The sequence below is a fragment of the Dama dama genome, chromosome 24, assembly GCF_033118175.1.
Source record: "Dama dama isolate Ldn47 chromosome 24, ASM3311817v1, whole genome shotgun sequence".
NCBI lineage: Eukaryota > Metazoa > Chordata > Mammalia > Artiodactyla > Cervidae > Dama > Dama dama.
The window spans coordinates 22002088-22028290 of NC_083704.1; the positions used below are offsets into that span (position 1 = coordinate 22002088).

General features: G+C 41.8%; 1 protein-coding gene and 2 non-coding genes across 3 annotated transcripts in view; all 3 read left to right on the top strand.

The window, feature by feature from the left end:
- KIF15 (kinesin family member 15) overlaps positions 1-21027 on the top strand; it is a 56174-nt gene extending 35147 nt beyond the window's left edge. Inside the window, exons 21-35 of the mRNA XM_061127947.1 lie at positions 1370-1520; positions 1682-1767; positions 2751-2820; positions 3206-3292; positions 3886-3990; positions 4820-4942; positions 7686-7832; positions 8713-8814; positions 9112-9276; positions 11186-11295; positions 12435-12507; positions 13575-13612; positions 17282-17447; positions 17689-17820; positions 18087-21027. Coding sequence (XP_060983930.1) covers positions 1370-1520; positions 1682-1767; positions 2751-2820; positions 3206-3292; positions 3886-3990; positions 4820-4942; positions 7686-7832; positions 8713-8814; positions 9112-9276; positions 11186-11295; positions 12435-12507; positions 13575-13612; positions 17282-17447; positions 17689-17820; positions 18087-18149 — 1618 coding nt within the window. The 3' untranslated portion in view covers positions 18150-21027. The remainder of the gene's footprint in view (positions 1-1369; positions 1521-1681; positions 1768-2750; positions 2821-3205; positions 3293-3885; positions 3991-4819; positions 4943-7685; positions 7833-8712; positions 8815-9111; positions 9277-11185; positions 11296-12434; positions 12508-13574; positions 13613-17281; positions 17448-17688; positions 17821-18086) is intronic.
- On the top strand, positions 7984-8063 carry LOC133046331 (small nucleolar RNA U2-19). The gene has a single exon (XR_009690469.1). It is a non-coding gene; the product is annotated as a small nucleolar RNA U2-19 (small nucleolar RNA).
- On the top strand, positions 8217-8288 carry LOC133046330 (small nucleolar RNA U2-30). Its single transcript, XR_009690468.1, has one exon. It is a non-coding gene; the product is annotated as a small nucleolar RNA U2-30 (small nucleolar RNA).
- Positions 21028-26203: the final 5176 nt, after the last annotated feature.

Genomic DNA, 26203 nt, shown 5'->3' on the forward strand with positions numbered 1-26203 from the left:
CTGTTTTTTTAATTTCTTTCTTTCTTTTTTTTTAAAATTTTTTGGTCACGCTGCATGGCATGTGGGATCTTAGTTTCCCAACCAAGGATTGCAGCTCGGAGTCCAAACCCGTGGGCCACCAGGAAAGTTCCCCAGTGTGACTTTAAAAAAAATAAAAGCATAACATTTTAAAAATTGAGATCTTTCCTATAAATATCCAAAAATCCAACAAGGGGGTGGCTCTGGGCCCACTTTCTTGGCCTGGCAGCCATCCTTTAGTGCAGGGGGACCCTGTGCTGAGTTAGCGCAACCTCCGCCCCCCTGCACCATCCGCCAGCACCAAGGCTGGTGATCAGTGGCCATTTATCAACACTGGTGCACTGTTCGTTTTTCTTAGACCTGGCATTTGTTTCGAACATCTAAATCACAAAATCTTATCTTGGCTCTGTCATCAGTGAATTTTGTGTGATCTTTTTGCACTCAATGTGTTGTACATTGAGTATGTCACTTACTGAGCTGCATAAACACCATCATGGCTCTCACAGGTTGTTGAGATCTCAGAGTGAAACAGCACAACTGCCATATATTTCTTGAATTATTTTATCTGTTTCATGTATACAATTTGTGTCATAAACACATATGTTCCCCTTCCCTACCATGTATGGTCTTTAGCAATTTATAATTTGCTGCTTCTGCTCTGCTTGGAGTTCACGGAACCAGATAGTTCCAGGTCTGTTAGCCTTCTGTATACAAGCTGGGATATCTGTTTTGAGTGGTCCAGAGATCAGTTCATTGTTTACCAGTTCTTGGATGAACTCTTGATGTTTGAGCATGTCACAGTATGTTGTGAAGCAGAATAAGAGGGTGAAAACCTAAAAAGTAGTAAATAATAATCTTGTGACTTAAAAAAATAGTTCTATCCTGAAGGAATTTATTCTCTTGTTCAGGACCAAGCCATATTTGCCATCTTGAAAAGTCTTCCTGGAGTTGGAGAATATGTGCTGAGTGAATAGAGTTGAGCTAGCAACAAAATTAAGTCAGTGGCCAGTCTTTGGCTTACAAAGGGGTTAGGTCTGGACCTCCCTAAATGAGTCTCATCACCCGAAATTACCAATCAATTAAGCATATCTGGTTGACTCCATGGGAGAAAGAATGAGGAAATAGGTGGCTGCAGGCTGACACACTCACCCTGTCTTCTCCATCCCCCTCACACTAATGTTTGTACATCATGACCATTTCACACAAGTCTGTGAGAAGCTTTATTATCAGTCAGGCTTCTGTAAGTTGGGAATGGTCTGTAAATGGGATCAGTGAACTGCAGATAAATCTGGCTAGCAGAACTACATTTAACGTCTCTATTTACATTTGTAAAAATGTTTTCCTGATAAAGATTAGAAAATGAAAAGCTGCTTGAAAGCAAAACCTGCCTACAGGATTCCTATGACAACTTACAAGAAGTAATGAAGTTTGAAATTGACCAACTTTCAAAAAGCCTCCAAAACTGCAAAAAAGAAAATGAAACTCTGAAATCTGATCTGAATGTAAGTTAAGAAAGGTACTGGTTATTGATGAATTTGTGCTGGATGTGTGACTATTTGACCTCTTCCTGACTTGTGTAATGGCCGATTGTGGCTACCACGTGGAAGGTATTCCGTGTGTTTGTTGACTACGCGTTAAAATCTGATATAACATTGTCTTTTAGAATTTGATGGAGCTTTTTGAGGCAGAAAAAGAACGCAATAACAAATTATTATTACAATTTGAAGAAGATAAAGAAAACAGTTCTAAGTGAGTGCTATTTATCTTTCCCATGGTTGACTAGAATATCATTTACTACTACATTCTTTATCTTGTGGGGCCTTTTTTTTTAATTGCTATAGCCTGTTAGGTTTTTTTTTTTTTTTTTTAATTTCAAAATGAATATCAGATTCTTTGATATAAATAGCTATGTAGAGAAACTTAATTTTTCAAAACATTTAATAACTGTCTACAGTATTTTTTAAATGAATAGCAATTGGTGGTGATCAGAACTCGGGACCTTCTGTAAATAAATCATGATATTTATTACTGGAAGATGGGAACTGGTTTATTTCTACTATAAACCAGTAGAAATGATTTCTGCTCTTTTCTACTATTCTTTCTCTCTCTGCTCCTTTATTCTTCTGGTCCTTAATATGAATGCCATTGTCTTTCTTCCCTCTCTCAGAGTCCTTCTCCTTGGTGATCTCTCTCAGTCTCTTTGTTTCAGCCAACAGTAGGATAATTACTCTAGTAAGAAGAATTTGTGTTAGTTTATTCAGCAGATACTTATAAAGTTCTTACTATGAGACAGATTCTTTTCTAGTTCCTGGTATACAGTATGACTTTTATCTATTTGGGAAAGACAGTTAACATTTAGTCTTTCATTCAGATGCTTAGTGATAGCCAGCAAGCCAGGAACTATTCTAGTAAATGCCAGGACATTTAGAGATAAGACAATGAACAAATATCCCCACCTTTAGGAGATTTAAATGAGAGATAGGTGATAAATAAATGCTTCATGTTATGTTAGGGAGTCCTAAGTACTCTGGAGAAAAATAAACTGTCCTGGCACAAACTGGGTCCTCGTTAAATAACTACTGAAGAAACTAGTTCAAATTTCTGATCCTAGTGGAATGCAATTCCTAACACTGTGTAGGAAGTTCAGTTGCATTGAATGTCTTTTCCTGAATGGACTCAGTTCCTGTTTCCATTGAATGAGTCATGACTAAAAGATAATTCTTCTTTTCCAGAGAAATCTTAGAAGTACTTGAAGCTGTACGTCAGGAGAAACAGAAAGAGAAGGCCAAGTGTGAGCAGCAGGTGAATATCCTCTACTCTTAACTACGAAATTTGAAGTTTGTAACTTTTATTCCTGATATCTAAATAAGTTTGTTATAAAAGCTGTTCCAGGTTTCAGATATTGAATATTGGTAATAAAAAGATGGAGTTGGTTGTATTATTTTCAGCTCTTGTTTTTCTAACCCCCAGATGGCTGTAATATTAATTTGTTGGTGGTTTCCTGATGGAGACCACAAAATCATTGTCTTTTGGCTCAACTTTTTGTTTTCAAATATTACACCTTAGTGTACACTTAATACAAAAAGCAGATTTCAACTCCTTTTTTTTGTTTTTTTTTAATATATATGCATGGTTAACTTGATGTAATTTAATTCTCTTTCTAAAAATATTAATTTCCCCCCCATAGATGGCAAAAGTACAGAAACTAGAAGAGAGTTTGTGTGCTACTGAAAAACTAATCAGTTCTCTGGAGAAGTCTAGAGATGCTGACAAGGTAGGTAGAGGTTGAGGCTGTAGCCCCCTGTGCATTCCTTATAAATGCTCCCTTCACACTGTGGTTTCCTGCTCCCAAGGGTAGCCAGCATTTCTGTATGTATTTAGCCTGTGCTCATCTTCCAAAGTTCCTGGAGAATGAGGTCTTTTAAGTTAACTTTCCTCGTAACTTGAAGTGCCAACTGTTAAGTCACAACTGCAGTGTTTCTAAAACACATCCCTACCCCCTTTAACTAAGATGCCATTAATGCAACCTCTTTCCATTGATTGTCAGTCCCCTGATATGAATACTCAAATCCCTGGTGTTGGCTTTAACTAGAATATGTATGCCTGAACATATAATTAGATATACATTCCTTTTATGTCTAGCTCTTATTCATTCATAAAACCAATACAAATGATGAAAATATTAGAAAAGCATTAAAATGTAAATTGATAATATCATGTGATGATATTAATAATGTAATGTGATGCATGATATTCTGCTAAAATAAAAGTGACTTCTGTTGTCCTTTGGAAAGGTAAACTATTTATCATTAAAGAATGATCTCTTTGCTGTCGCTCGGTATGAAGATACCTTTCTGTCCTTGTCAGGAAGTTGTAACTGACCTCATGAGCCAGATCCAGGAGCTAAGAACCTCAGTCTCTGAGAAAACAGAAACCATAGACACCCTGAGACAAGAACTGGAGGACATCAACGTAAGTTCTTTCATCAACAAGATATTAAAATTGAGCATAAGACACAGTTCACAGACTCAAAAGGTTAATAGATGCTTCACACAAAAGTAAGGTTCTGTGTTCACCCAGGTTTGGAAATATGTATTGGTGAAAGCTCAGCATGCTTGGGTATCTGCAGAACCTGCAGAACCTTTAGCATGTTGACATGCTGTGTGCGTCTCAGGAAGGCAAAATCACTTGTAGTATTTTTCAGACCTCACTGACCTGGAGAGAGTACACTCTCTGCACATTAGGGAATTGCTGATCCAGACCAGATCAGAAATAGATTGGCTGTTGTCTCTGATGGTTAAGGGTATGTGGTGTTCCTTAATTGCTTAAAAAAAAATTAATAGCATATTTTAGTGATGTGCAGAAATGTCAGTGGTTTAAAAAATGAATTTGTTTTTCTATTATTGGACTTTATAACTTCCTAAAGTAAATACTTAATCTTTCTGCATATAAATGGTGATGCTTCCTCCATGCCTTGGGTCAAGGTAAAGTTTTTTTGTTAATGTTCCTCACTCCTCTGCTCCAAAGGGAGCTTGTTGCACTCCATACTAATTTCTGATAAAGATGACAAAACCAGATGTATTTTCACTGATACCTGCAGGACTTTTCCACTTCTCTTTTGCAATTCATACATTTACTGTTCCATTCCTTCATTCAACAAATAGTTATTAAACTAATTTGTGTTAATCTGGTCAACATCTTAGAACTCAGACTCATTCTTCAGTTACTAGAGTATTATTACTGTAAAAATAAACTGATAATAAGGCAGACAGATCTTGTATCATAATTTTCTTTTCTGTAGGGCAAATACAACTCTGCTTTGGCTGACAAAGAAGAGAGCAAAGCATTGATTAACAGACAGGAAGCGGACATTCTGGATCTCAAAGAAGCCCTGAGACTGAGAATACTCTCTGAAGACATAGAGGTAAATGTTAACACATCATGACTCTTTTTGCTTTTTTTAGTTGTCGTATGTTTATGTGTATATTCATGAATAAATATAAGACTTTTTAAAAGGAATAAGTCATAATTAGGACCATTTTCCCTAAGGTAGTTATACAATTGGTAGATAACACTAAGCTTGTTATATTTTGTTTAGTTGATTTATCTTCGTTCATTTGTGTAACTGACCCTCTTCTGAAAAAGAAGCAGAGTGAAAATTACACTTACCTGGATGTAGTGGCAGCAACAGGGAGCAAAGAAAGGGCTGATTAACCTCACAGTAGCTTCTTGTGTTTTAGCTAAAACAGATTTTGTTTTGTTGTTGATGTAAATGTATTTTTTAAAAAATTAAGCAGTACTGTCATGTGGTTCAACCTTCAAAATATTTAGAGCAATATCCTTGTGTATCCTTCCAGAAATATTTTTGGCTAGTCCTATATACCTTAATGGAAGCTCACTATGTATACTGCTTTGCATTTGCTTTACAAATAGTTTTCTTGCTACCCGTGAAACAAATTCAACGAGTATTTATTGAACCCTCCTGTCATATGATCTATACTTGTTTTGCATTTGGGAATAGAAGAATGATTGAAACAGAGTTATTTACCTTGAAGCATGCAGTCTTAGCTTAAGAGGTAGATGTGTTATGAGGTAATGAAAGACTTGGGAGCCCAGAAAAGGAAGCAGTTATGCCTGGAGAATTCCTAAGAGCTTCCAGAAGGAAATAGTATTTATACAGGATTTTGTGAGGGAGGGAAGCGTGGCGGTTGTGATTATTTGTGGAGGATCCCCATCAAGGGGAATAGTTAGTTGTGAGTGGCTAGAGATGCAAGAGCTTAGGTGGAGTAGTTTCCCAAAGGGGAACTATAGTGACCCAGGAACTGCTCTGAAGTCAGCAAAATGCAAATTGAAATAAGAATTATTTTTTGATGTTCTGACTGGTCAATATTAAGACTTGAAGATGTGCAGAGAAAGAGGATTACTTGAACTTTTGGTGAAGTTTTAAGTTCAGCCTTTCGGGAGGTGATCTGGTAATAACACGTAGCCTTAAATTTTTCTCATGTGCTTCAAATTTGCCCAGTTAGAAATTTAGTGTAAAGTAATAATCTAGATCTGGAGGGGGACATGGCACCCCACTCTGGTATTCTTGCCTGGAGAATCACCAGAGGAGCCTGGCGGGCTACAGTCGTTGGTGTTGAAAAGAGTCAGACACTACTGAGCAACTCCACACAGCACACAATAATCTAGATATGAGAAGAAGATGCACAGAACAGCGAGAGATTCAGATCAACCGAAATATTGAGTGGCGGGTTAAATGGTGCATCCATGAGATGAAATAGAGCCCACTCAATGAAAACGATATACGGTAAGTCACCTACGTATGAACAAGTTCCACTTCGAGAGTGCGTTTTTAAGTCCAGTTTGTTTGTAAGTCCAACAAAGATTTTTTGGCTGCACTGTGTCTTTATTGCTGCATGAGGTTTCCTGTAGTTTCGGCGAATGGTGGCTGCTCTCTAGTTGCGATGCTTGGGCTTCTCGTTGTACTGGCTTCTCTTGTTGCAGAGCCCGAGCTCTAGGGTGTTCAGGCTTCAGTAATGGTTGCACATGAGCATCACTCCTGCTTTTACAGTTGCTTCTGGACATCCTGGGCTTGAAACAGAGACACCGTACTACTGCTCTTGTATATGGTAGTATACAGTGAAGCACAGCCACTCGCAGAGGAGGCACACACGTGACCATGTATGCCAGACACCCGGGCTAACTTCCATATTGGACATGCAAATATACGCTTACACCTTTGAAAGTTCGCAACCTGAAGGTTCATATGTAGGGATCTTACTATCATAAATTCATATGTAGGGAGCTTACTATCATAAAAATATGGGGAGATATTGTGATCTATCAAACTATTATACACACACACACACATACATGCACAGGGCTTCCCTGGTGGCTCAGACGGGAAAGAATCCACCTGCAATTTGGGAAACCCAGGTTTGATCTCTGTTGGGAAGATCCACTGGAGAAGGGAAGGGTTAACCACTCCAGTAGTCTTGCCTGGAGAATCCCATGGACAGAGGAGTCTAGCAGACTACAGTCCATGGGGTCACAAAGAGTCAGATACAACTGAACAGGTACCACCTCCACTTTCATACATGCACATTTGGAAAGTTAGGTGGAACAGATTCTGCTCTAATTTGGTAGAGATTACATACACTGTGGACATAGGAATTGTGCATGCAACCTATAGGACTTCTAATTCTCTCTGCCATTTTCTGTCAAGCTGCTCCCCTGAAACTTTGATGGCCTATGACACTCTATCACAGTTAGCTGAGGGGTACTTGTCTTTATAACTGTTTACCTTCCCATGTATGGAATCTATTGGAGAGACAACAGGTAAACAAGAGACCAATGCCTGGAATCCTCCCAAGGCAAGAGAGATCAGCTTTGACTACATGGGGGTGAGGGGAGAGAGGAGCAGAGAGCAGTGAGACTTCAGTCTGGGTACTGAAATGAATTTACTGTAATATTTATCTCTAGACCTGATGACTTAAATATTAACTGCTTGGCTTGTCTTATAATGGATTAGCATACAAGCCAAAAAAAAAGTTTTCACTTAAAACTTTCCTAGCACTTTAAAAATCCCGCATAGTAATGCTTTGTAAATTGATACTGGAGGAGCACACTTAAGAGTGTCTTCTTCCGCTGGCCTTGTCCCCTGACAGAAAGACATGCTCTGCGAGGACCTGGCGCACGCCACCGAGCAGCTGAACACGCTCACCGAGGCCTCGAGAAAGCACTCGGGGCTCCTGCAGTCGGCCCAGGAGGAGCTGACCCGGAAGGATGCCCTCATCCTGGAGCTCCAGCACGAGGTGCGATGCAGCGGGGCCTGACTCAGGGTGGGCAGGGCGGTGGGGGAAGCAGGGCTGCATGGTGGCTGAGCTCATGAGGTCCCCGCCTTCGCTAATTCTCCACGTTCAGAAAAGCAGGCTGTGTTCTCTGAGATCTGCTCTTACTAAAGTGGATCAGTGATGAAAGTAGCCAAATCTGAGCATCAGACGACCACCCAGTGTACCTGATGCATGATCTCTGTAGTTCTGAGAAGCAAAATAATTTAAAATAAGGGGTGTGTGTGTGTGTGTGTGTGTGTGTGTTTGGAGGTGTGTGTGTAAAGGTGACTGGATAATTAAGGGGCTTATTGGTGGGTAAGTGAGAGTTGGTTGTGGGTGTACATGTATGAAAGGCTGATCAGTTCTGAGCAATGATGAAAAGTTTTTACTGCAGAACTTTATATAACTATGAAGGTTTCTGCACTTGATCTGAGCTCAGAATAAAAAAAAAAAAAAAAGAAAAGCAGGCTAGCAGGGTACGTAGGTGGGCTTTTAACAGGTTGCTTCTTTGTGTTCAGACTTGCATGGCTGTCCTCCTACCCACCCTCAACCCTTGACACATGCCAGCAAGTTCTGACTACTGTGGCCAAAGGTTATGGCTGACTTCCATCCTCTTTTTGGCTATTATGGTTTTATATTTTGTAATTTTCCTCAAATGACCCTGTGATTACTTGTGAAGCTTAAAAGGAAAGTTCCTTTTAAAGTGGAAATAAATTTGTGACAGAAATTTCAAATTATCAAACAGGTCATGAAAAAAATAACATAAGTCCATTTCCACATGCCCAGGGAAGATTGTCCATTCTAATTGGATCGTGTCCCTAATTATTGCCTAATTTGTAACCCCCTGTTCAATTTTCCCCAGCTAAACCAAAAGAAAGAGGAAGTAGAACAGAAGAAAAATGAATATAACTTCAAAATGAGGCAACTAGAGCATGTGATGGATTCTGCTGCCAGTTATCCCCAGGTACTTTTCATAAACACGAGCGCATTTCAGGAGGAATACGCGATTTTGTGAACAATGAAAGCTGGATATTGCTAAGACTAGCTTTGTCTTTGCAGAAAAGGATTGTCACTAACACCTTTGTTTTTTTTTTTTTTTTTTGATGAAAAGGTACCAGTGTTTTATTTGTTTTACTTGGACAAGAATTAGGATAACAAACTATGTGTGGCCTGTGTATTTTCTTCATGGTTGGCATATACATTTACCATGAAATCTTTGTAATTATATCAGGTATTTGGATGAAATTTGATTTTATTTTAGAGCCCTAAAACACCACCACATTTTCAAACACATTTGGCAAAACTCCTGGAAACGCAAGAACAAGAGATAGAAGATGGGAGAGCCTCTAAGATTTCTTTGCAACACCTTATAACAAAACTCAATGAAGAGAGAGAAGTCAAAAATGCTGAGATTCTCAGGATAAAGGTAACTGGGTAATTTTTTTTCAATGAATTTAATGTTACAGAATAAGCAGTATCTTTCATGGTGACTGAGGATCCACAATTCAAAAGGAACAAAACTGAAGTGTAAGATGCAGAAAAGTTTTCCTCTCAGCTCAACTCCAAGCGACCTGGTTTGCTGTCCCTGAAAGCTCTGGGTGTAGTCAGTTTCTGAGAGCTTTTCAGTGCATCTATAGCCAGGTGTTTAAACAGTCTCCATCCCTCCCTTTTTTTTTTTTTGTGATGGTCTCATATCATACAGGCTGCACCAGCTACTTTCATGACAGTGCTGTGAGTTTTTTAGATCTTTGCCAGTTTAATAGCTGGAACACATTATCTCCTGTTTTTTGATTTGTGGTTTTATTATTAGGAGTCAGATTGAACATCTTTTGCTTTTTTGTTTCTATGAGCTATATCCTTCACCTATTTTTCTGTTGTTGAACTTTTTCTTAATGAGATATAGGCATTCTTTATATATTAGAGAGATTTGCTTTTGTCTGTGATAGTGAAAAAGTGCTTTTCTCTTGTTTGCCATTTCTTTAAACTTCCTTCTAAGGTTTTTCACATCACTTGTGGAGGGTATGGTTTTTGTGTGGGGAGAGTGTGTTTAAGGCAGTGTTATGGCTGGAAGTTGTGTGAAGGAGTGCCTGGGTAAGTGTAGTATGGGTGTAGGGAGGGTGTGATGCTTCATAGAAGATCATCTGTGAGCTCATTGCTCTGCAGTGAGTATTTGTTTTAGAACACAATTACCTTAATGTATGTATAGGATAGAGGGGATCATTTCAGGCCTTTTTATTCAGGGCAGCTCTTAGTAGGCTGCTCTGTCAGGAATGTGCCTTGTTACCCAGATTGATACAATCTTGGCACTTAGAAGAAATTGGGTCAAGTTAAAAGAAATCAAAACATAGATAAGCAGAAGTAAATCAAGGATTTACTGCTCCAGGATTTAACCTGGTAGTCCAGTGGTTAAGAATCCCCCTGCCAATGCAGGGGACACAAATTGGCTCCCTGGTCTGGGAAGATCCCACATGCTGTGGAGCAGCTAAGCCCGTGCACCACGACTGCTGAGTCCATGCGACCTCGAGCCCATGCTCTGCAACAAGAGAAACTTCCACCATGAAAAGCCCAGGCACCACAACTAGGAAGTAGCTTGTTTGCTGCAACTAGATAAAGCCCTTGCTTAGCAACGAAGACCCAGTGCAGCCAAAAATAGATAAATAAAATAAAAAAGAACACTCCTTACAGACAAGTATTTATTTCTTTTGGGTGGTTGTGCTCATGATTTTCAGGTTAGAATCCAGTTAAGTGTTTTGAGGCTGTGGCACGTCAGTTTTTTAAAAAATTAGAATCTATGAAATAGAATCAAATAGAACAGTTCCCAAAGTAGGTAACTTTTGTTCGTCTTTTCTCATAAAGGAATTTTAATGAACTATGTGATTTTTTTTTTTTTTTTGCAAGATCTTCCTTGCAGCATGCGCGATCTCTTATTGTGTCACTTTTGTTGTGTCGTGCAGGCTCCAGAGTCCTCATGTTTAGTTGCTGTGGCTCACAGGCTTAGTTGCCCCGTGGCATGTGGCATCTTTGTTCTTCAATCAGGGATCAAACCCATATCCCCTGCAGTGGAAGTGTAGAGTCTTAACCTCTGGACCACTAGGGAAGTCTGATTTATGTGATATTGATAAAGGACTGTGTTTTAAGACAGTAGGGGTATGAAAATCAATCGTATTCTGAGCCCCCAAGAGCTGCTCGTCTACTTTTTAATCCAGTGATATGCAGAACAGTGTTCAGTGCATGGAGGGAGCTTAAAACAGAATACCTGTCTTAATATGGCCTGGGGAGCAAAATAATGTCTACCATCATGTGTTTTCTGAAAAGACCTGATGTGATGTTTTTAGGAGCAGTTGTGTGAAATGGAAAACCTGCGTCTGGAGGCTGAGCAGTTAAAAGAGAAAAACTGGCTCTTGCAAGGTCAGCTGGACGATATCAAAAGACAGAAGGACAGCAGGTAAGAAAGAGCCTCAAGAACTCTGTGGGCTGAATCGTGGCCTGCCTGGGTACCGCTGAGTGAAAGAAGTCGAAATAGATATCACAGTGTGTGTGATGTTTTTCGATGATCCAGGAGCTGCTTCATCAGTTGCTTCCCCATCAGGTCTAGTGAGGGGGTTTTCCAGAGCTAGAGAATAAGGTCGTCATGATCTTGCCCACCCTGATGACCTTTTTATTGTTGCAGAGCTGTTGAAATGAATTTCAAATGTGTGAAATAAATACTTGAACCAAACTGTCTGCTTGTATCTGAAAGAGGGGTTGGAGCTCGGGGAGCAGTTATGTCAACAAGACAAGGCTCTTTTTCTGCCTGCAGAAAGAGAATTTCCTTGGTTTTGCTTCATGGCTTCTAGTGGAGAGAAAGCTTCTGGGAAGAACTTTATAGAGGGGAGTTCCCTTAGGTCTGGGTAGGTGAGTGTGTGTGTGTGTGTGTGTTGGCTTTGACTCAGGCAGTTTTCTAGTTGTATCCGCTAATGGCCCAGCATCTTGTCGGGGGCAGCCACACCCAGGCTATGTCCTCTCCGTTGCTTGAAAGTTGTGTGATATTGGACTAAACCTGAGTCTTTAGCGCTGAAAGCACAGAGTCCTAACTACTGGGCCACCAGGGAGTTCCTCCTAGATGGTTCTTTCAAGTTTTAGTGAGCAAAGGAGAGGTCATTTTATTAAGCATTGTCTTCTAGGGATTTACCTTCCCCTTCTGAGTGATTCTGATGCAGGTAGCTCATAGTCTGCTCACCTAGTTTCCATATGCTCCACCCCCATGTCCAGGCATATTAAAGAAAAGCACTGTACATCGTATACTGTCTTTTATCAAGAGTTAGTTTAAGCATGGAACATAGAACATTTTTAGATCATTTATAAAACCACAATTTAAAATACTTCATAGCCTTGTGTTCCTCATATGAACCTTCTTCATGAAAGATTAGAAGAAAGTTATAGCCAGGGGTCAGCCTGTTTGGTAACTGATGTTTCATTGGAGCAGTCAGATTCCTTCATTCAAATACCACACACCTTGGCATTGCTGTATGTGTAGTAGATGTGAAATTGATACTTGAATAAATTTGACAGGGTTTTCCCATCCTCCCTTCCTAATCTATGCAGCAAACAGAATCATTCAGACAGTCAACAGATGAAGAATGAACAAGAAGAAGTGATCAAAGAAAGACTTGCTAAAGTATGATTTTTTTTTTTAACATAATAGTTGTTTTCCTTGTCTGAGACATGCTTTTATAGTTAGCATTCATGGTTATATATTTTAGAAATCATTTTATTATTGAAATTTTGTCTTTTTTGTATTCCCACTGTTAAGGTTGATATTTACCATCATTATTTGGCTATAGTTGAAAGTTGAGAGTGAAGTAGTCTTCATGCCTAAATAGTAAGTTCACATAGAGTTCTCCATTTAGAAGCAAGTATCCTATTTGAAGCATTAAAGGGCATAGTATGTGTGTGTATTTGGGATTATGGAAAGGGATATCCCCCCCATTTTTTTTTTTATTTGAAGTATAGTTGATTTACAGTATTGTGTTAGTTGCTGGTATACAGCAAAGTGATTGTTATATGTATATTCTTTTTCATGTTCTTTTCCATTGTGTTTTATTATAAGATATTGAATATAGTTCCTGTACTATACAGTAGGACCTTGTTGTTTATCTGCTTTACACAGAGTAGTGTATATCTGCTAATCCAAAATTCCTAATTTATCCCTCTCCCCCCTTCCTTTTTGGTAACCATAAATTTATTTTCTATGTCTGTAAGTCTGTTTCTGTTTCATAAATAAGCTCATTTATATCATATTTTTAGATTTTATTTATAAGTGATACCATAAGATATTTGTCCTTTGTTTGACTGACTTCACTAAATATGATAATCTCTAGGTCCATCCATGTTGCTGCAAATGGCATTATTTCATTCTTTTTTTATGACTGAGTAATATTCCATTGTCTATATGTACCATATCTTCTTTATCCATTCCTCTATTGATGAACATTTGGTTGCTTCCATGTCTTGGCTACTGTAAATAGTGCTTCTATGAACACTGAGGTATGATTGTATTAAAAAGGATGTTGCTTTTATTATTATTTTATTATTTATCAATATCTTATATTATAAAATAATATTTTGTTATTATAATGGTTTTATTACCATGAGGGCAAGTGGACTGGTTACTTTCAGTGTTTTGTTTAGCGATGTTAAGAACTTAAGCCATTTTCTCTTTTTCTTTCTTTAATCCTCTTACAGAATAAATTGATGGAAGAAATGCTGAAAATGAAAGAAAAGTAAGTACACTCTTGTAATTCAAGTTGTTATTAACCTTTTCTTTATTAATACCAAGCAGTATTCCTCTAAAGGAAGAAATAATGATTATAACCACAAGGTAAGAAAATTCTTTCCTTTCTGTAATAGTGAACATAGTATGTGAACACAGTAGATGGTTAGAAAATTCTTGCCTTAAATGCCTCTTGCTAAAGGGGTTCCTCGTGTGAAGCCATTAAAAATATACATATATATCTTAAAGAAGTTAAGTGCCAGGAAACCCTTAGTTTCCCTGGGGCAGTTGATGGGTTTTTACTTCTTGGACAGTGCGAACAATGAGAACCAACCAGATTTCCTTCTCACTTCATTTAAAACCTTGAGACCCTCTCAGACCCATAGATCAATACTCTGAATTCTTCTGGTCTTGACTTTGGGTCTCTTTATATGTTCTCTATGGACATAATTTTATTTTATTCATATAGTTTCATGTTTTAACTTATGTAATCTTATAAACTGCCTCATTTTTTGCTAAACATGATAAAGGGTATTTTTTTAATCAAGTTCAAAATAAGTAAACCAGTTGGTACTTAACAAAGTGATAAAGCCTTAGAAAGATACTGTGTGCTCTGAATAGAATAAATCTCATCAGGAACAGAGGTTCTCAAACATTTGAAATACCATATACCCTCTTGCACATTTTTGGAGTTGACTTTAAAATTTTTCATTGTAAGTTTAAATTATTGCAAAGGATAGAAGTTTCAGCACAGAAAATAATGATATTTAGAAATAAAGCTCTTGTTGATTTCTTTTAAAAGTTATCCAAATGATTTGATACTTTCTCTCCATTTAAAAAATACATGAAGAAATTCCTGAATCTAAAATTTTACATTGTTCCTTTTTCCTTTGAAATTATTTCCATTCTGTTCCCATGAAGAATTATATGCTAATTTAATATATTGTTTGGTAAACTTTTTGCTGACAGCCCAATCATATAAATTAACAATAAAAATATATATGGAAATTATAAGTAATTTGTAAAAGTGGATCATATTCATATGGTTCTAAGTGTTATATTTTTTATGGATTGGGTTTTCATTATAATTATTAAAGTATCCTGAATTTATTGTAAATTTGTATAAGTAATTATTATAATAGTAAAATTTTGTTGGAACTTAATTACTGAATGAATTTTATCTTAATGCTTTTTCTTTGTTTAGCTCATTCTGTTATACTTAATTTTGGAATCGGACAGTATTCACTATCAGTTCTAGTCCTACTTTTTGTATCTATTGATATAAGTGTTGAGAAATCTTATTCACAGGGGCTTTCCTTGTGGCTCAACTGGTAAAGAGAAATCTTATTCACATAGTAACTAGATGGCCATGGAAGAAGTTTTGTTAGAATATTTTTATTCAATTATTTGAACTAGTTCAAGTTAATACACCAAAAATTACATAGTGATTTCTCATCAAAAATTCTTTTTAATGATCAACTGACAAAGACCACTTAACTTGTTAAAGATTTGTTACTCAGTTGTTAAGTGATTTGTTTCATAGAATCATATACTTAACAGAGTAGAGATTTGTAATGGAGCTTTGTTCAACACTACATATGAGCAGTTTGGCAACTGGTTCCCAGCCAGTTAGTTGCAGGGCTAGGACAGAAATCTGAATCACTTACTGGCTCTATGATAATCCAGGTGTATAGTTCGTAGAAGTGTAGCTATTTTAGAAATAATACCCAATTGAGACCTTCTAGCTAAAAAGAATAAAAGCATCTAAGCTGATGTGTAATGTATTTCATGATCTAGTAACCAAGAGTCTCCAGTGATACACTGTCCCTGGAACTATAGGAGCCCAAACTGTGGCAAGTGACGCAGTCTTCAGAAAATGGCACAGTTTTATCAATCCCAACTGACAGCAGTAATTTTAAACGTTGTGTTATCCATATGTGTATGTGAGGATGTTTTTAAAAAGCAACAAAGAACTGAATACCAAGCCAACAATGGTGTAGGCAGTGTTTCTGGAGTAGCACTGACTCAGTGATGCCATCATTGACTTTTTCCGTTCTTCTGCGTTTGGTACCCTTGCTTGTGACCTCTTGGCTGCAAGATGGCTGCTGCAGCTCCAAACAACATATACAGGAGGGTCACAGTTTGCAGTGTGGTGGGTTCAAAAGGGCTTTATCAGGGGAAAAATACTCACAGGAGTGCTCAAGATTGTGTCTCTTTAGCCAACATTAGCATTCCTGCAGGGCAAGTTGAGAAAACCAGTATCTGGCAGTGGCATAGAGATAACCATGCTCAGCTCAGACCAGTTATTATTTACCAACTTTGGGGAACTGGGTGTGCTGCTCCTCTCCCCTTCTTCTCCCAAACTGAGTTTTTATAAAAATTAAATGGGTATGAAACTAGTGTCTGCCATGCCACAAAGCCTTTTCATCAAACAAAAGCAAAATACGTAAGACAAATGCAGAACAGCTCCAGGTGAGTTAGGGAAACATCAGCGCCACCCCCACACTGCCCCCCTGAGGTTCCACGGAACGCAGTCTGAAAACACTGCCCGAGGAATTGTTGGCTTTAAATGATATATTCTGTGTATTACCTCATTTAAATTATCAGTGTTGTATTCCATATGCATTGTAAAATAAATAAAAAGTATTTGTTTCTTTGGGAAGTTTATAGGATTAGGTTAGTTTTGTGAAATTCTGTATAATTTTTTGGTAATCCTTTTTTCTTTCCCTTTTGAATACTTAGTTGTTTTTGAACACTTTTTTTTCAACTTTTTTTTTTATATTGGCGTATAGTTGATTAACAATGTTATGTTAGTTTCAAGTGTACAGTAAAGTGATTAAGTTATACATATTTCTATTCTTTTTCAAATTCTTTTCCCATTTAGATTATTACACAATATTGAGCAGAGTTCCTGTGCTATACAGTAGGCCATTCTTGGTTATCTGTTTTATTTTATTTTATTTTTCTTCCTTCTTGATTATCTATTTTAAATACAGTGATGTATACATGTCCATTCCACACTCCCTGTCTATTTCTCTCTGCCACCCTTTCCCCCTGGTAACCATAAGTTCATTCTTCAAGTCTATCAGTCTGTTTCTGTTTTATAAGTAAGTTCATTTGTATAATTTTTTTTTATATTCCATATATAAGCTATATCATAGGTTATTGGTCTTTCTCTGTCTGGCTTATTTCACTCAGTATGACAATCTCTAGGTCTATCCATGGGTAACCCTTCTTTTTAATGTTTATTTTCAAGTGATAGTTGCATAAAGTGCACATCCTTGAAATGACTACTCTCCTATCATCTGAGAACCAGTTTTTTAAATCAGAAATGATTACTCTAAGGGGCACTGAATAAATCTTGCAGACTCTAATAATATTTAAGTAACAGTTTCCTCCAAGGGCTACATCTAAAAATCTGCATTCTAACTTTTTGTTGTATAAAAAAAATGGATTATGGAACTTTCCGAAATATAAGTTTGGGGTAAGCAAGCATTAAAAAAAAAAAAAAGCTTATATGCAACTCTTGCTATCTTCCTGTTCTGTCAGAAGGGGAGGACTGAATATTAGTGATACTTTGAAATCAAAATCCTGGGCTTGGGCGACAAATGTCTGATTTGAGTACTGTCTTATATTTGCGGCCCTTTGGAATACTATAACTCGATAGTTACCATTACAGCCTGGAGCAGCTCCAGAGCACCCTTCAGAACAAAGAGACTGACTACCTGACGATGACTGAGGAAGTCGAACGAGTCAGAATGTTGGAGTCTAAAGCATTCCAAGAAAAGGAACAACTGAGATCAAAGTTGGAAGAACTGTATGAAGAAAAAGAGAGAACATGCCAGGTGCATTTATGTGTTGGTTTTTATGAACAGAGCCGATCAGCAGAAGACTGCTGCTGGCTGCGATTGGGCACCCTGTAGTTGAGAGTTGCTCAGAGCACGTGGAGATGTGTGGTCATGAACGCTGGGAGCCTGGGCTCTGTCTGTCCCTCCCTCTCCTCCTGGAAGGCATGCAATAATGTTATTTTAAGTGAAAAATTCAAAGCAGCTCACTTGTACCTTCCCTGGATTGATTTCCCTGCAGGAGATGGAAATGTTAAGGAAACAGGTGGAGTATCTGGCTGAGGAGAATGGAAAGTTGGTGGGTCACCAAAACCTCCATCAGAAGATCCAGTACGTAGTGAGGTTGAAGAAGGAAAACGTCAGGCTTACTGAGGTAAACTCCTGATTGTTCTGAATGAGCTCATTCTGGTTTTTAAATGATTATTTAATTAAAATTTAATTATCGAATCACTTAACTGCTTGAAGAAAAATTTGGCCATTGCTAGTCAAGTGTAATTCAGTTATCATACCCATGAGATCTTGTTTACTGTTAAGTAGTTTGTCAGTGGAAATTTAAACTTAATGAATACTGAGGATACGTCTTCCTATAAGAATTAGAGCCTAATTTTTTTCTCTTTTCTTTTTCTTAAAAATTACCAGGAGTCAGAAAGGTTGCGTGCTGAAAATTTATTTTTAAAAGAAAGGAAAAAAAATGAGCCATAAAGATCCTGATGAACTGCCTACCTTGTTGGGAGACTTTTTTTCCCCTCTTAAAAAAGGAAGCGCTACCCACGCCTACTTAGTAGAGCTGAATTAAGAGCCCCGACTATTAATGGTGGGGGTGGGGTGGGCGCGGGGCACTGGCAGCGGCAGCGGCACATTCCTGCGGCAGCTGGCAGTCCACAGGTAGGGGCTGTCATTTCAAAGCTTTTAAGTCACCTGTAAATACTGGAAAAACCTTCTCCTTTTTAAAATAAAAGCCTGTAACTGAGGCTTTACCGGGAAACAGGGATGTTGGCCAGATTAATTTTTTCCTTCTATACTGCCATAATCTCCTTTGAGTTTTGCATCAGAAACTCCAACAATATACAGGGGTTTCCAAACTTCCAGTGAAGTTAGTGACTCTGCAGCGTGTATGAATAGCAAACTTGTTAATTTGGATTATTTTTATATTCCTTGAAGTGTTCCCAGGAGCCTTTTTTTATGACTGTAAATATGGCCTTTGTCGAAATATAATAAAATACTTTTAAAATATACATTTTAATAGAGTAATTTATAGTGTTCATTCATCATATACTTATTGAGCAGCTGCTATGTGCCAGGCACTGGTCACCAGTGATCAAAGCCAACAGAAACCCTGCCCTCTGTACAGGGAAGAATTGACTCCATGTTGGGTCTGTTTCTTTCACTTTAACCTTTGCTTCCCGTTAGTTTTGTTCACTGAAAGGATATTGTCCATATGTAATAGCCTGCCTCAGGGAACCCTGCCCCTCTGGCCTGAATGTTAAACCAAAATGCCTTTGTTCAGGATCCTGTCTACCTGTGGATGACTACAGAAAGGAAGGAATTAACACATCCCCTCCTGGGGCTGGCCATTCCAGGAGATAATAGCCAGAATAATGGCCTTTTTACTTTACTTCTTCACCTCCCCCACTCTCTGTTCTATAAAAGAACCTGGCATCCAGACCCCAGTAAAATGGTTGCTTTGAGACATTAGTCTACCATCACCTTAGTCTGCTGACTTTCCAGATAAAGTCAGTTTCCTTGCCTCAGCACATCGTCTCTTGGTTAATTGGTCTGTCATGCAGTGAGCAGAACAAGCTTGGACTCTGTAACACCCTTAAAGAACTTCTGTGTATTGTGAGGCTGCCAGGGTTAATACCATGACGGGTGGCCTGGACCTAAGTTTTAGCTTCCCCCGAAATGGTAGGATTCCCTACCCCCATCAGGTAACCTGGAGCCAGCCAATCAATATGCGCCCAGTAAGAACAAAGGGAGAGCTGAAAAGCCCGCGAAAGTCTGTACTAATAGAATTGCTTTGCAAACATGTAACCAATCCGCTTAAGCCAGCCACTAACCGCTTTTGCATATCTTATAAATTTGTGTAACAAGCTTGAGCTCGGCACTTTCTGACCCTGCACCACTGTGATGTTTGTGGCAGAAAACCCTGGCTCGAGACAGTAATAAACTTCCCTTTTTGCGAGTTGCATTGTCTTGGAAGCCTTCTCCCTCTTCCCGCTCGGGGATTCGGACATCGGGCATAACATTTGGGGGCTCGTCCGGGATCCCTTGACCGGGAGAAGAGAACGCTTACAGGACAAAGGGGAAAGATAAATAATAACACCGGTGCTCAGGAAGCAGGGAGGTATCTGGCACAGAAAGAAGGCTTTCTATAAAGGGGGAGCCAGCCGGCGTAAGGCCGAGGCCAGCGGACGCGCTGGGAGGCAGCCGACTCTGCGGGAAGGCTTTTTATAAAGGGGGAGCCAGCCGGCGTAAGGCCGAGGCCAGCGGACGCGCTGGGAGGCAGCCGACTCCGCGGGAAGGAAAGTTCCTCTCCCCGACCCTGAGTCTGGTGAACAGCGGACGCCATTCGGTAAGGTGAATCTGCTACCGGGAGGCAAGAAAATTCAGGGGGCCCGAAAACCCAGCGCTGTGTCGTCGGCTGACATTTGTTTGTCCGTGTGTTTGTCTTTGGCTCTCCGTGTTTTTGTGTGTGCCGGCATTGTCTCTAGTCTCGTTCTCTTCTGGTGCATCGTTCTTTCTCACTTCTGACTTATTTTCTTTCTCTTACTTCTCTGATCTGCCCTCAACTCCTTTTCTTTTCGGGAGTTTCAGTGAACAGGCGAACGGTTGTGGGGGCAATTGATGAGTCCTGGCCAGGGCTACGCTCTGGCGGACTCTGAAGGCCCTACAATAAGTAAGCCTCAGTAACTAGAGCCCGACCGGGTAAAACTCTCCTTTTCCCTAACTGAGGACGTGGCCTAAAATTCTTCTTGTGGGCACGGGTCAGGCACATAAAGGCCATTAGGGCGCCTGCCACTTGAAGACTCCCGTGAGAGGATAAGGGGGTCACGGAACGGGCTAGAAACCCCTAGGGGGCCCGCCCCCAGCAAGAAAACTTCCGTGCAACGACGCAGGCACATAAACAGTTCCAAAAGCATACCATAAGCCCAACCTCTTGGCCGCCACCACTCCCGGTAGGATTTTTGGTGGTCGTTCTCAGTGACTTTCTCTCTCTCTTCCTTACCATTAATTCTTTGACCATGGGGCAGGGAGAATCTACCCCACTTTCTCTCATGACTGACCATTTTTCGGATGTCAGGGCCAGGGCCCATGACTTGTCTTTGCTAGTCAAAAAAAGTAAATTAATAACTTTTTGTTCTGCAGAGTGGCCCGCCTTTCAGGTTGGATGGCCTCCGGAAGGCACCTTTCAACCGTCCATCATACAGGCTGTGAAGGAAAAGATTATGGCTCCTGATCCCTGGGGCCATCCGAGTCAGGTCCCCTATGTCATGGTCTGGCAGGATCTAGTGAAAAATCCGCCTAAATGGTTAAAACCTTTTGTTTACAAACTTCCTAGTTCCTCCAGTTCACAGGTCCTGGTGATGGAGACCCCCCCGGAGAAAACAAAAAAAAAAAAGAGGACCCAAAACCAGTCCTTCAGGAATCATCTTATCCAAACCTGATAGATCTAAAAACGGAGATAAGGCCTCCGCCATATGTGCCCTCTTTGCAATCCCCTCCGAGGAGAGAAGCTCCCACAGGTGAACCGAGAGGATTAAGAGGGCCAACGGGAACCGACTGTGAGGGGGGACCGGCATTGGGGACCCGGGGGAAAACTAAGGGAGATAGGGGTAAGCAAGACCCTGGGGACCCAGAGTTACCTTCATCCACTGTTCAGGCGCTCCCTGTCCGAGTGGGACCAACTAACCCGGACGGAGAGCGAACCTATCAGTACTGGCCCTTTTCCACGAGTGACCTGTACAATTGGAAGACCCAAAACCCCCCTTTCTCAGAGAAGCCCCAAGGCCTCATTGATCTCTTAGATTCCATTTTGTTCACTCATAATCCCACCTGGGATGATTGTCAGCAGCTGTTGCAGGTGCTCTTCACCACGGAAGAACGGGAGCGAATTCTGGCAGAGGCGCGGAAACGGGTACCAGGGGTCGACGGGAGGCCAACTGCCCAGCCTCATCTTGTGGACGAGGGGTTTCCTCTGTTGCGGCCTAACTGGGATTTTGAGCGGGTGGAAGGTAGGGAGCGTCTCCGAGTGTACCGCCAGACTCTAATGGCTGGCCTGCGGGCTGCAGCAAGAAAGCCGACAAATCTGGCAAAGGTAAATTTAGTAAGGCAAGAGCCCACTGAAAGCCCAGCAGCCTTCCTAGAGAGGCTGATGGAAGCTTTCAGGCAATATACACCTATGGACCCCCAGGCTGAGGAGTCACGCGCTGCAGTTTTGTTAGCGTTCGTGAATCAGGCAGCCCCAGATATTAGGAAGAAATTACAAAAGGTAGAGGGATTGGGAGAACAGACAATACAGGATTTACTGAAAGTAGCTGAAAAGGTATTTAATAATAGGGAGACCCCAGAAGAAAGGGAAGAGCGAATTCGGCGGGAGGAAAGGGAATTAGCGGAGAAGATCAGGAGGGAAGACAGGGAACATAGGGCGAGGGAAAACCGGAAGAACCAGAAGGAGCTAGCCCAGATTCTTTTTGCGGGGTTAAAGGCCGGAACAGAATTGAGGGAACCTCGAAACCCCCGGACGGGAGAAAAAGAAAAACCAAAAAGGCAGGCCCTAAAGAAGGATCAGTGCGCCTACTGCAAAGAACAGGGGCACTGGAAAAACGAGTGCCCTAAGAGGGACTCAAGGAGAGGAATGACCCAGAGAGAGAAAATCCCCCCTGGAACTCGAGTTCTATATGCGGGGGAAGACAGTGACTAGGGGAGTCGAGACTCGGCACCCCTCCCCGAGTCCTGGGTAACCATACATGTGGAGGGGAAACCCGTTGGCTTCATGGTAGATACTGGCGCCCAACACTCTGTTTTAAATAAAAAACTGGGACCAATGTCTAAGAAAGCCAGCTTAGTGCAAGGAGCCACGGGGACAAAAAGATATTGTTGGACCACAGAACGGAAAGTAAATCTGGGGACCCACCAGGTGTCCCATTCGTTTTTGGTGATATCAGAATGGCCAGCCCCTCTACTTGGAAGAGACTTGTTGACTAAAGTTAATGCTCAGATCCATTTTGACCCCGGGGGAATGTCAGTCACGGATGGACTTGGACAACCGATACATGTCTTGTCCCTAGCCTTAAGGGATGAATACAGACTTTTTGCGCCTAAGCCCTCAGAGACCATAGCACTAGATGTACAACCGTGGGTCCATAAATATCCATTGGCCTGGGCAGAAACAGCAGGAATGGGACTAGCTAAACAGAGACATCCGGTCGTCATCGAGCTAAAGGCCGAGGCAGTTCCTGTGAGGGTGAGACAGTACCCTATGAGCCAAGAAGCTCGGCGGGGGATCACTCCCCACATTCGACGGCTCATGGAGGCCGAAATTCTCAGGCGATGCCAATCCCCTTGGAACACCCCCTTACTGCCGGTGAAGAAGCCAGGGGGGACAGATTACAGACCTGTCCAAGACCTGCGAGAAGTCAACAAACGGGTGAATGACATACACCCAACTGTCCCTAACCCGTATACCCTCCTGAGCAGTTTACTGCCTGAGTACACTTGGTACACTGTGCTGGACTTGAAGGATGCCTTTTTCAGCCTACCCCTGGCAGTCCAGAGCCAGGAGATATTTGCCTTTGAGTGGACTGAGGGGGAGGGCCAACCGGTAGTACAATTAACTTGGACCCGCCTCCCACAGGGGTTCAAGAACTCCCCTACCTTGTTTAATGAGGCTCTGAGTGAGGACCTCTACGAATATCGGGCTTGCCACCCAGAGGTCATTCTGCTACAATATGTAGATGACCTTATGTTGGCTGGAACCACAGAGGAAGCTTGCAGCCGTGCCACTGGGGACCTATTACAGACACTAGGCATCTTGGGGTATCGCGCTAGCGCAAAAAAGGCACAAATAGCCCGGCAAGAGGTCACCTATTTGGGGTATAAGATCAGGCAGGGGCAAAGGTGGCTAACCCAGGCCATGAAAGAAACAATATTGCAGATACCAGAGCCCAAAAACCTCCGCCAGGTGAAAGAGTTTCTGGGGACTGTTGGATATTGCAGACTGTGGATTATGGGGTTTGCTGAGAAGGCCCGGCCCTTATATGAGGGAAGTAAAGAGACCCCAAAGTGGACTTGGACTGAGCCAATGAAACAGGCTTTCCAGACACTCAGACGGGCCCTACTAGAAGCCCCAGCCCTTGCCCTGCCTAACCCAAATAAGCCATTCCAGCTGTTTGTAGATAAAAAGCAAGGAATAGGAAAGGGGGTCTTGACTCAACAATGGGGACCATGGAAGCGGCCGGTAGCATACCTTTCGAAGCGATTAGACCCGGTGGCCGCTGGGTGGCCCCCTTGCCTTCGCATCATTGCAGCTACAGCCCTCCTCGTCCGCGACGCTGACAAGTTGACATACGGACAGCAACTCTCGGTTTACACCCCCCACGCCGTGGAATGGGTTTTAAAGCAGCCGCCGGGTAAGTGGATCTCCAATGCCCGCTTCCACACTACCAGGCCTTGCTGCTCGATGCCCCACGGGTGCGTTTTCAGACCCCTTGCTCCCTAAATCCGGCCACGCTCCTACCCAACCCAGAGAAGGACAGCCCTCTCCATGATTGCAGTGAGATACTGGCTGAGGCCCTGGCGGCACGAAAAGACTTAACTGATGTACCCCTAAGCAACAGTGAGCTAGTATGGTTCACCGATGGGAGCAGTTATGTAAAAGATGGGCAAAGGAAGGCGGGAGCCGCCATAGTTGATGATTCAGGGCGGACGATATGGGCTGAGACACTACCCCCAAACACTTCTGCACAAAAAGCAGAATTGATTGCCCTAATACAGGCTCTGGAGCAAGCCAAAGGGAAGAGAGTCACCATTTTTACTGACAGCCGATATGCTTTCAGCACTGCCCATATTCAAGGTCCCATATACCAAGAAAGGGGATTTCGGACAGCTGAGGGAAAAGAGGTCAAAAATCTGCCTGAGATTCACAGGCTCTTGGAAGCTGTCCAACTACCCCGGGCAGTAGCTATAGTACATGTCCCCGGTCACCAGAAGGGAGAAGACCCTAAGGCGCGAGGCAATCGTGCTGCTGATGCGGCCGCTCGAGAAGCGGCTAGCCGGGACTATGCCGCCCCCATATTAGCCGTGGGACTTCCATCCCCTGGTATGGGGACCTTGCCACCAGTTCCCGAATATTCCCTCCCTGATCTCGCCTGGATCAACAAGGATACCACCCTCCAGAAAGATGACCAAGATGGATGGTACCGAGACCAAAACAACAACCTGATCTTGCCTGCCACCCTGGGTCGTCACCTGTGTGAACACCTGCACACAACTACACACTTGGGAGAAAAAAAGACCCTAACACTTCTCCAGATGGCCTGCCTGAGGTTCCCTCGACAAAATGCAACTGTACGAGAGATAATTCAAGCCTGCGAAGCATGCCAGCTGATGAGGGCAGAGAAGAAGCAGCACTCGGGGACGAGGTACCAAGGGGAAAAGCCAGGGCAACATTGGGAGATAGATTTCACCGAGGTAAGGCCAGGCAAGTATGGGTACCGCTATCTGTTGGTACTGGTAGATACCTTCTCGGGGTGGGTAGAAGCTTTCCCCACTAAGGGAGAGACAGCAATAGTGGTTGCTAAAAAGATCTTAGAGGAGATAGTGCCTAGGTATGGGCTGCCAGTGACTATGGGCTCTGATAATGGACCTGCCTTTGTGAGCCAGATTGTACAAGGGCTGGCCCAAGCTCTGGGGACGAAATGGAAGTTACATTGTGAATATAATCCCCAGAGCTCAGGACAGGTTGAGAGAATGAATCGGACCCTAAAAGAAACTTTGACAAAGTTGGCAATAGAGACTGGCGGGGACTGGGTGACCCTCCTCCCCTTTGCACTCTTTCGGGCACGTAACACCCCTTATAAGCTGAATCTTACTCCTTTTGAGATTCTGTATAGAAGACCCCCTCCTGTGTATCCTATTTTCGAAGGAAAATGTCTGCCACCCCCTACTTTGGGACAATTCCAGCAAACTCTGATAGCATTAAGTAAGGTGCATAACCATGTTTGGAAATTGATTCGAGAGATACATGAGGGCCAAAACAAGAGGACCCTCCCCTCACATAATATTGGCCCAGGTGATTGGGTTTGGGTAAAACGACACCAATCTAAAGTATTAGAACCTAGATGGAAAGGCCCTTATGTTGTTCTCCTTACCACTCCTACCGCTGTCAAGGTCGACGGGATTGGACCCTGGGTTCACTGCAATCACGTGCGGCAAGCCACATCGGAAGAACAGGAAAAAGCACGAGCAGAATGGAAGGCGAGTCCTCACCCGTCAAATCCTTTGAAACTGAAACTCGTCCGCTGGGAGGCCTCCTAATTCTCCTGCTGATGGCAGCTCTCATCGACCCAGGAGCGACCAGTCATAACCCCCATCAACCTGCTAAGATCACATGGAAACTCAACGACGGGCAAACTCATGAGCTGCTCAATGAGACCTCAGGAATCCACCCTCCAAACACCTGGTGGCCGGACCTGAACTTCGACCTCTCAAGCCTCTTCGCAAAGCAGGATGGTCTCTATGATAAGTAGTATAGAGAT